Source organism: Tupaia chinensis, unplaced genomic scaffold (assembly GCF_000334495.1).
Source record: "Tupaia chinensis unplaced genomic scaffold, TupChi_1.0 Scaffold000112_1, whole genome shotgun sequence".
Taxonomy (NCBI): Eukaryota; Metazoa; Chordata; class Mammalia; order Scandentia; family Tupaiidae; genus Tupaia; species Tupaia belangeri.
The window spans coordinates 3,123,802-3,135,127 of NW_006159576.1; the positions used below are offsets into that span (position 1 = coordinate 3,123,802).

The following is an 11,326-nucleotide window of genomic DNA, read 5'->3' on the forward strand; positions in this document are numbered from 1 at the left end:
GAAAGAAAGAAAGAAAGAAAGAAAGAAAGAAAGAAAGAAAGAAAGAAAGAAAGAAAAGTGCTGTAAAATAAATGTAGGGCCCTGAAGCTAAAATCTGGAGGTCCACTTTTATCTCTTTAGAATATCTAGTGAGTGGTGGGAGGCAGATGAAAACCTTTAGGAAGAGACAGTGTTCTTTAACATTTTCCTATATTTATTCTATTTGTTGAAGGATATAATCATTAAGAACCCACCAAAAAGGCACATAAATACAAAGTCTGCAATTCGACCACAGAAAGAGCCTTCTTCTAGCATTCGACAACAACAGTATAGAAAAATCATATTAAATGAGAAATTGAATCCAACTGGCCCCCCCCAAAAAACAAGAAATTGGTGATTAACTTCCATAGTTGAAAATATTTAAAGACTAATTCAGGATTGAAGTACAACTGAAAAGGTGTGATCAATTCCAACACAGCGGTGGTGGTGAGGATGCAGGCAGTGGTGTAGGCGCAGCAGACCGGCAGGATCTGCAGATACTCCAGCCGGAGGCTCTGGACCGCCACCTTCCCCACCACTGCAGGCTCCCCACCGCCATTTGTTTTTTGTTTTTGTTTTTGTTTTTGTTTTTGTTCTTAACTCCGTGGAAGACTCTAACCTTCCTATTTACCTGTCTCCTTTGTACTACTAGCATCTCGCACAGCACCAGAAACAGATCTTGCAAACTCCCTACTTCTCAAGAGATTGGACAAGGGGTTGGTTATCGATATGAAGACTATCACTAGAAAAGACTAAACCTCCTCTGTCCCTGGGTCAGACTGTCACCTGCCTGGAAAAGTTAATAATGTGACTGTAGGTACTCTGGACAGAAGGCAAACCATCATGCCCTAAAGACCCCAGCTGGTTTCACCAACCCCTGACTTAAGAAAAACACATTTCCTTTCAGAATGAAATTGCTGAAAAGACCAGTGTCAACTGGATGCATTGGTGTAGCAGTAATCAATACCATGCAATGCCGGGGACACATGGGAAGGTCCTGGGTTCTCGTCCCAAGGTCTCCTTGTGACACTAGGTGTGCGTGTGCATGCCCATGACCCTGGCTGGCTGGGACTGGGGGTGGGATCATGGGATAATTAACTTCTTAGGGGTGCCTGCTCCTCCATAGGAGAAGTAAATAAACTTAGGGGGGTAAAAAAAAAAAAGACCAGCATCTGGTAGATTTCCTAATTGTCCCTGAAGCTCATCAACTCTCTCTCGGCCTGCTTGATCCTCTCTCCATCTTCCTTCTCCCTCCCCCTCGTTTCCCCTTCTCTCCCATCTTACTCTCCATCTTCTTTTTCCCTTGGTTTAGTTACCTTTGGAATTACAGTTGCAGGGCAAACAGCGGTCTCTCTCTCGGTGCCGGTAAAAGCCCTCCTGGCACCTCTCGCAGTGCAGGCCGGCAGTGTTGTCTTCACAGTTGAGGCAGCGGAACCCATGGCCTGTCCGTCGGTGGAGCTCCTGGTCGAAGATGCATTGCCTGGATTTCCCATTGCAATCACATACTAGAGAAGAGGGAAAAAGACATTGTCAGAAAAAAAAAATCACTTTTCCCAGGTGTTTTTACTATTTTTAATACAAATGATGCATGAGATGCTGCATGTTAACCTACTCAAGGGGAATGAAAAAGCGGTAGAGGCGGTGTGAGGACTCTCATCCCCCCCAAAGCAGCTCCTGGTGGGCTGCTGCCTGGGAGAACATGGGTTCAGAGTAACCAGACTGTCCAATTCCTCAAGAAAAAGAAAAATCTTTCCACCCCGGAGAACAAACTATGAAGATCGTGTTCACAAAACCTACCATAGCAGAATTCATAATTGAGGAAAATGATACCTGATGGGCAAATATAACCCTATGAAAGTGTCTAAGTATCCTGTGTTCACAAAAATAAATATCTTACAGAAAGTCAAAAAAAGAAAGAAAAAGAAAAATCTTATCATGACTTATATATCTGCAAGGAATACTTCATTTTTTTTCTTTTAAAGAATTATTTATTTAATTTTATTTATTCATTATTTTAATTTGACCAGACAGAGGTACAGAGAGAGAGAGAGGGAAAGTGAAAAAGCAAGCCACCAGGCCCAGGACTGGAATCATAGTCCAGCCACATGGAAGTGTCCATAACCTTAACCACCACGCCACCTGCTGGTCCCAAGAATATTTCATTTTTAAAGCTATGCAATCTTGGGGCTGGCAGGTGGCATGGTGGTTATAGCGCTGGACTCTCACAAGGTCAACCGCAGTTTGAGTCCCAGACGTGGCGACTTGAACTCACACCAGGCATGTGTGTATGCATGCCCAGGATCCCAAGAGGAGGATGTAGGAAGAGGGCTCGCAATGTGGCCATTGCCCCTAGGGGGTGATTTCTCACTTTTCCTCTCACTGTTTCTCTCTGGCAAGTGCATGCATTCGACAGTAAAAACCTTAGGTTCAAAAAAAAAAAAAAAAAAAAGCTGTGCACTCTTACAGAATAAGTCTAGGGCTGGCAAATACCTAGAGCCGATCCACTGTGGACTCTGACACAATTGCCCAACCGCTGATGGCATCCACTCTTCAAAGTACACAACATTGATCTCTCCAGTGCCAGTCAAGGCTGAGGACTGATAGGACTGGACAAGAATTGCTATAGTTTGGATGTCCCCCCAAAAGCCATGTGTTAGGACTTGGTTGTATTTGTAAATAAAAACTTATTCCCTTCACAGTGTTACATGAGGGTGCCTGGGTGTAATAAGGTCATTAGGGTAGGGCTCTTATATTGAGTTCTGGTGGGTTTAAAAGAGGGGAAAGGAGACCAGAACAGGTAGAAACGTATAGACAGCTGCTTCACTTAAAGTCCAGCCTTCTGCCATTTTACGTTGGATCTTTCACATGGCTAGAATCCTGAGTTAAATAAACCTCTGTTTTCTTAAATTCAGTCAGTCTCAGGTACCTCTATAAGCAATGCAATAATGGACAAAGACAGATATCTCCTCTCCTCCCCACTGTGCCTTAAATGTTCCTTCCAAAGGCAGGTGTCAAGGAGAATGACAGTCCAATGAAGAATGACCTTTACCTGGGCCAGCCCCATAGCCTGGTGGTTAAGGGAGCCAGATTCCACATGGCTGATTGCCGTTTGAATCTTGGCCCTGTGGTATAAAAAACATGCCAGGCATGTTTTCATAGGGGCCCCAAATCCCAACGGGATGGAGAAATGAAGACAAGATTGTGGCATGGTCAGATCCCATTAGGGAATACTTTCTTCCTCTTTCTGTCTCTCCAGTGAGCACACGTGCCCTCTGGCAATTAAAAACTAAATAAATAGAGTGGCTAAAACTTCCATGTGGGACCTAAATAGTCAATGCAGTAACATGAAAATACTTAGCACAGTCTCTGGTACACAGTAGACGCTCAGAACAAAGTTTTAGTCACAGTTAGAAGAGAATGTGGATGCCATCTTACCTAGAAGTCACCTAATATCTACTCAGAGTTTGTTCTAGAACTTTACATTCATTGGCTCCATTAATTCTCACATTTCAACATGAGTTTTTAAAAATCATTTAAATTCCATTTAACAGATGGAAACACAAATGCTTAGAGGGTAGGTATCCTATCTAAAGTCACACAGCTAATAGATATAATTCTGTCATCACAAGATCCAATTTGACTTACCAGTAGTGACTGGCTTCTAGCTCAAAGAAAGAGGGAAGAAAGAGAAAGGATAGATGGGAGATTTCCTTTTAAGGAAGTTTACATACCAATGTGCTTAGTTTCCATGGGCGACAGCTTAATCAAAGGCCACATCTAGCTGTAAGACTGGTAGAGAAATTTCTAACTTCAAAGCAATTAGCTTTTCATTTTAGGCTATGAGTCTGGTTCATGATTGGATATAAACATTCTTTTTATAAATTCCTAACATAGGGTCCTTGAGCTTCTTGTTGAATTCTTCTCAGTCTGGTTTAAAAGCCCTGTCCTTCCTTAGCACCGATTGTTACAACCAATAACAGCTTTTTTTTTTTGAGAGGTTTTTTGCTATATGGGGCATGTGCTCACCCGAAAGACAGAGAGAGGCAGGGGAAAGCGAGAAATCACACACACCCCCCGCCCCCCCAGGGTATGGCCATGCCGCAATCCCTTCTCCTCCATTCTCCTCTCAGGATCTTGGGCGTGCACACACACGCGCCTGGCATGAGTTTAAGCCACCAGGTCCGGGACTTGAACAGCAATCGACTACATGGGAGCCCAGCGACATAGCCATTATGCTAACTGCTGGTCCCAATAGCTTATTTTAAATCTACCTTTATTCTTGTAATTTTTACCATATGTTCTCGTTCTTCCCTAGAAAACAACATATAACACACATACACTCCTCCTACAGACACACAAAATACACACACATACATACATATATACAAAACAACATATGTACACACACACCTACTCTCTTTTCATCTGTTTATTCAACAGATAAAACTTCAGATTTTGTTTGCAAGGCTCTGCATCAATCCAGGCTTTGCATATCTGAAGATAACTAACATTCTTCCTTAGCTTTCTTATCAGGTTAAACTGGACAGCTGTCACTTCTTAATTTTTAACCATTTCCCATATCATGATTCTAAGATTCTTCTTGACTGCCTTCCTAGGAACCAACTCTAATTTTATTTTTTATTTCTTTCTATATACTTTTCATATTTTACATAAAGTCTCCTTCATGATGTACACTATATAAATTTATCAATTATATATTTTTTGTCTATTAAATGTTTCTTCCCTTTGCCCCTCACACCGACCCTCTACCTCCCACTCTTTGCCACCCTTTCTCCTCCCTTACAGTTTCTGGTTTCTACACTTACCCTCTCTACTAGCAAATCTTCAGATCTTTTCATTTCTGCCATAGAGTACAGATATTCAGTGCAAATTGAGTGGGGATATACAGTGTGTATCTTTCAAAGGCTGGATCACTTTGTTCAACATTAAGTCTTCTATACTCATCTACTTTGAATCAAATCATAGGGTCTCATTGATTTCAATTTCTAATATCTTTCTTAAAATGACCAGGATTTATTACAGCTCTTTAAGTGTGGTTTGAATAGATCAGCTACAACAGGACTAGATATTTGATTCCATGGATGAAAACTAATGTTTCTTTAAACTTTACAGCATATTAAATTTGTATTCAATTCACACTGTCAAGGTTTTTTCACAGAATGGATGTCAAGCCAAATCTTTCCTGAGTAATGCTTGTGAAACTGAGTGTTTGGTTCTCCGACAGCTGTTAGGTGCCATGAAAAGGCTTCTGAGTCCATGGTTATGCAAGTACAAGGGCTCAGCTCACCAGTCATTGATTTTCATGAGGTTCTTCAGCTGGATCACTCAGCAAGCCAATGCCTGCCCAGCCCTCGATGCTTTCTGGGAGCAATCTCGAAACTACAGACTTTTTCTTTTGGCTTTCTTTCTTTTTCCCTTTTTTTTTTTCTTTAGAGATTTTTGCTATAGGGCACATATACTCACCAGAGAGACAGAGAGAGACAGAAAGCAAGCAAGAGATCACCCTCCCCTCCCAGATTGATAGCCACGCCAGAGTCCCTTCTCCTCCATTCTCCTTTTGGAATCTTAGGCATGCATGCACATGTACCCAGTGTGAGTTTTAAACTGCTGGCCCAGGACTCGAATTGCAGTCAACTACATGGGAGTCCAGTGACGTAATCATTATGCCATCTGCTGGTCCCGCTTGTGACTTTCTTATTCAGAACATACTTTTTGTCAGAACTTCATAAGGTTGGCTTGTGAGATCATTATGTGTATAGACAGTTTGTTTTAGGGCACATGTGCTCCTTGGAGAGAGACAGAGAGACAGAGAGAGAGAGGGAAAGAGAGTAAGAAATCACCCTCAGGGAGTTGGTCATACCGTAATCACTTCTCCTCCATTCTACTCTCAGAATGTCAGGCACACACACAACACACATATCCAGTGTGTTTTTCAAGCCACCAGGTCTGGGACTTGCATACACAGCCAACTGTGTGGGATCTAGCTGCCTCAACCTACATACCACTTGCTGGTCTGACAGCCATTTTTTAGAATAGATAAACTTACTATCATTTTTATACCACTTCTCTACTCTTTTTAAAGCTCTACTTTAGTAACAACAACAACAAAAGAGAGTTCTTCCTTTAACTTCACAGCCTCCAGTGGAGTTGCATTATAGTTTCAACACAGGAGGCCATGAGCCAGGCTCTGCACTCCAGGGCTTGCCTGACAGGTTCCAAGCCTATTGCCAAACTACCTCCACACTCTCTCATATGGGTTTCCCTTCACGCCAAGGGCTATGCTTGCTGCAGTGAGGGAGTGTGCCGGCTCCGTGGCAGGCAGTGCACTGGCCTTGTGCATGTATATACATGAGAACTCCGTGAAGACACTCTCTCTTGCCTGGTCTGCAGGACTTCAGAGTTACCAAGCTGGGCTGAGCTCACTCGGCTACAGTGCACTAAGTTCAGTGTTGACGTTTCCAAACATTGATATGCAGAGAATGAGGGGAGAGTTTGCTTTTTATTGTATGGAATGATTCTTTTTGTCACTGACACATTTAAAACCTGATCTCTCTCCCACCCTCTCCCAAATTTAAAGTAACTCCCTAAATCCAATAGTTGTTCATTCTCACTACTGAAAAGTAAAACACTTTTATACTTTAATTCTAGAAAAGTCCTGCAGCTCAGCTTAATAAAATGAGCATAATTTAACTTGTGCATCATTTTTTTATCCTGTGAGTAATTCTTGCCCACCCACTGCCATGGGCAGACTGGTTGCCAAAGGGCACGATCAGACTAGGGTTGAAGCAATAGGGAGCGGTGAGGATTGTGACAAAAGGACTAAAGGATAAACAGCACTTCATCCCAACCAACTGCAGCCATATCACATGCCTGCAGGAGTCAGTGTTTCCATATATGGTTTTTAAAGTTTATTAATTTATGGGACCAGTAGTTGGCATAATGGCTATGCTGCTGGACTCCCATATAGTCGACTGCGGTTCGAGTCCTGCACCTGGTGGCTTAAACTCAGGCCGGGCGAGTTTGCGTGCGTGCCCAAGATCCTGAGAGGAGAATGGAGGAGAAGGGACTGTGGCATGGCCATTCCCCCTGGGGGGTGATTTCTCACTTTCTGTCTCTCTGTCTCTCTCTGTTTTTCTGCTGAGCACACACGCCCTATAGCCAAACCCTCTATCCCCCCCAAAAAATGTATTCATTTATTTCTTCCATGAGAGAGAGAGAGAGAGAGATCCTTTACAGGGTCCTCATGCTATGATCCACCCCTAATCGCAGCCAGTCTAGCTCCCAGGCACACCGCATGTGCCCAGTGTACTCAGGGAGGTCCCTGGACGAGAATCAAGGACCTCCCCTCGTGGGTCCAGCTTCCTGACTGCTGAATATTTCCTAGGTTAGTACTGGGCCCGGCCTTGGAATCCTCACCGTTGGGGTTGCATTTCATCGGGATGCCATTTACATTTCCCCTAGGAAATATTGCTCTTCTGAGGAGCAACTACTAGAAATGTTGATGACCTGGGTAAATATGGCCCACCACCTGGACCTGTATGTTTTTAGAGACGGACATCTGGCTTTGTGTACATAAAATCTACTGATTTTTAAAGGTTGGCCAAAATTTTTAATTAAAAAAATAATAAAGTTGTGTCCAAGGGAACATTGCTGTACTTGATTCTGTACTTCTAATAGGCAGAAAAAAGAGATCATGCCTTAGAAAAAGAAAAAAATGAAGCCCTGGTATATTACACAGTTTCTGGTTTGTAGTAGGTATTTAGTGTTTTTTTAAGAGCAGCTGAATGAATAGCCTCTGGGGCTTTAGGAAGCCCATAAATGTGTAGAAATACATTTAAAGGACTTTAAGTAACCAACATATCTAGACAGGCCTTAAAAGCACAAATATAGGGGCAGCAGGTGGCATGGTGGTTAAAGGTACTGGATTCCCACATGGTTGACCACAGTTTGAGTCTTGATCCCAATGGCTTGAAAATAATGCTGAGTGCAAGTGCATGTGTGCCCAAGATCCCAGGAAGAAAATGGAAGAGAAGGGCTTGCAGAGTGGCCATGCCCCCTGGAGGAGGGGGTGATTCCTCACTTTCCCTTTCACTGTCTCTCTCTCCTGTGAGTGCATGCACCCGAAAAGAAATCTCTCCAAAAAAACAAAAACAAAACAGAAAAAGAAATAGGTGTGCATTTCCCTCTTTCACTGAGTGGGATATCATTGGGACAGGTCCCATCCATGCCTCTTTGTTTACTTGTATCATGCTCTTTCTAAAGTAAGCATCTTAGTCTCTCTCAGTCCCTCTCTCTCTCTCGACTTCCTCAAATCCTTGGACTCTGTCAGCCAAGGTTCTTGTCACAGCTAAAGAAATGAGATCCATCAAGTTTACCACAAGTCCTGAAATCAAATCATAGTACCTAGATTTTCTTTCTTTTTTTTTTTCCAGAGAGATTTTCTTCATAGGGTATGTGCGCTCACCAGAGAGACAGAGACAGAAAGCAAGAAATCACATCTCAGGAGGATCACAGCACAATCCCTTCTCCTCCATTCTCCTCTCAGGATCTAGGGTGGGCATGCACACGTGCCCGGTGTGAGTTTTAAGCTGCCGGATCTGGGACTCGAACCGTGGTCCATGGAATCTAGCAATATCACCATTACGCCATCTCCTGGACCCCTTTTATTTTATTTTTCCCCTTAATCTTGCTGTTCTTTAGCAAGTGAAGCACAGGTGGTAATTGACATGAAGCATGCTGTTTCTTGGGCATTTAAGCATCTATTATAATAATGACTACAGGAGCACAGTCCCGACCCTCAAGGTGCTTCTTAGAAAGGGCCGCCAGGCAGCCTGATCCGCCCAGCACCACCCACACTCACGGGAGTCACAGATCAAAGGCACCGGAGCCCTCTTTGCACAAAGGAGCCAGGCAAGCGGAATCCCTGAGGGCTCACTTCACAGCACTCCCACCCTCTCTGAAACACACCACTCCAACAGGTTAGGGCAGGAAGGAAAGGGGCCAAGGCTGCTTCCAATCTGTAGCCTAAGGAGAATGAAAGGAAACACAAAATATTTCCTAGGCTTGTACTGGGGGGCCAGCCTTGGAATCCTCTCCATCAGGGTTGCATGTCGTCGCCGGGATGCCATTTTAAATTTCCCCTTGGAAATATTGCCCTTTCGAGGCAAACGATTACCAGAAATGCTAATGACCTGGCAGAAATATGACCCTTTGTGTATAAGCAGATCCTCTTTCTATTGTTCTAAACTTCAAAACATGGCTTGCTTTCCGCCAAGGTGATCTGATTTCATCTTTGTACAGTTTGAGTAATCACTGTGTTTTTAGTGCTTTGACAGTAATCACAAAAATAAAAATCCAAACTCTGTTCAGAACTCTGCAGTGTGGCCCTGACTGGCCTCCCCAACTTTTCCTTAGCCCTTTTACCTTCTGGTTTGAGAGCCTCTGACACCCAGATCCTGGCACAAATTCTAGGATGCACCAAGCTCTCCCCCACAGGCTGGAGTTTGCTGTTTCCTTTACCCGGGGCATATTTTGCCTCCACCCTCCCAAAATCCACTCTCCACCAACTGCCAGACTGCTCTTCTTGAGAATTATTTTATTTCATGTATTATTATTTTTCTCTTTTTATTTGACCAGAGAGACAAAGCAAGCCGCCAAGTCTGAGACTCGAACAGTGGTCGACCATGTGGGAGTCCAGTGTCTTAACCACAAAGCACCTGCCAGACCCCAGCGTACTCTTTGTAAGAAGTATAAACCAGGGTGTGCACTTCCCTGCTGGTAGCCATCTGGAGCTTCTCTGTGCTCTGAGTGCACACACACTTCATCCCCCCGGGTCACAACACTCACCACTCACCACCGTCTATGCTGTGTTGTCGTTACTTGTGAACATGATTGTTTCCTCTACTGCATTTCTCACTTTTTTATCCCTATGAGCCTCAATAAGTGACTGAGACTGTGGTTGGGATGGATGGATGCATGGATGGATGGATGGAGGGGGAGAAGAAGGAAAGCAGGAAGGGAGGGGGAAGGGAGGACTACACGTGGTCTGATGCTAAGAAAACGATGATGTATATAGTAATGTCTTTGCCTTGACTGATATGCATGGTATTTGTGCTGGAAAAAGAAATATACCCTGTAAAGATATATGTGATTAAATGTAAATTTTAAAATAAATATTTTTTTTAATAAATGAAGTTTTGGTAATAAAGTTATAATGGATCCATGTTAAAAAAAAAAAAAAAAGGAAAAGAAAAAGAAAAAGAAGAGAAAGCCCAACAAGAATGTGAAGGTATGGAAATCTCCCAGAAGTCCAAGGGCCCCTTTGACATTTCCCCAGCTCAGAACAAAAGGTTTTGTTTACCCACACAACATTCAGTGTAAAGCAGCTAATGTTTCAGCTAAGAACATGCATGGTGAAACAGGAACAGAAAGAACTGTGAGAGGAACGTGATCTCAGCTCGGAGTGTCTGGGACTTTGGGGCTGCTGCTCATGGCAGCTGAGCTATTTCTGCCCCAGGTCTGCATGCCTCTCTGCAGTCCTAGCCAGAGCTTTCTGCCAGCCAGCTCCCAGGCAGCATGCTCAGTGGGAGCAGGGCAAGGCAGAAGCAAGCTTGAGAGCATGAGCACGGTTTGCAGGGAGCAGGCAGCCTTGACAGGCAGGGTGCTTGGCTGGTGCACAGGACTACCTCAGGCACTAGGAATCTGAGTGTCGTGTTGGAACCTGACGGTGGGTGCTGGGAGTTGTTACGTAGCGCTTGAGGCTCTTGCCACCATTTCAGCTGCTTGGTGTGTGAGTGCCGATTCTGCTGAGCCACAGCAAGTTTATACAATATGTTACCTGTAAGCTGCAGGAGTCCCCGTAAAACCATTTGAAGAGGACCCTCGATTCCCTTCCTTATTTAGAGGAAATGTGTGTATCCTGCATTTCCTTTCCTGCATTTTGTGTCTGTCTTTCCCTTTCTTCCTTTCTCTCTTTCTTTCTTTTTTCTTTTTCTTTTTTTTTCTGTAATCTATTTATTTCTTCCATCGGGACAGAGAAAGAGACAGGCATTCCCAACAGTGTCTTCACACTGAGGTCCACCCTCAGTCTCAGCCAGTCTGGATCACAAGCACACACATACGCACCTGGCATGGACAGGGACATCTCGGGATGTAAACCTGGGACCTTTCATGTGGTCTTAGCCTAGCAGAGCATTGCATTACCACAACATTACTGCAACTGGCCCCTCATTCCCTCTGGGAGACATCCAATCTTTCTCCTTCCCTTTTGAAACTCTTCTTTTAGCTA

The 11,326-nt window shown here is 43.8% G+C and overlaps 2 protein-coding genes across 4 annotated transcripts in view; both read right to left on the reverse strand.

The window, feature by feature from the left end:
• Positions 1 to 673, reverse strand: part of LOC106734410 (derlin-2-like) — a 1,265-nt gene extending 592 nt beyond the window's left edge. Inside the window, exons 1-2 of the mRNA XM_014586058.2 lie at positions 650 to 673; positions 394 to 545 (exon numbers count right to left, since the gene is read on the reverse strand). Of these exons, the coding sequence (XP_014441544.1) occupies positions 394 to 545; positions 650 to 673 (176 nt within the window). The remainder of the gene's footprint in view (positions 1 to 393; positions 546 to 649) is intronic.
• LAMC2 (laminin subunit gamma 2) overlaps positions 1 to 11,326 on the reverse strand; it is a 96,311-nt gene that overhangs the window by 61,048 nt on the left and 23,937 nt on the right. For all 3 annotated transcript variants that reach the window (XM_014586066.2, XM_027770087.1, XM_006143881.3), the window contains one exon: positions 1,335 to 1,523. In XM_014586066.2, the coding sequence (XP_014441552.1) occupies positions 1,335 to 1,523 (189 nt within the window). The remainder of the gene's footprint in view (positions 1 to 1,334; positions 1,524 to 11,326) is intronic.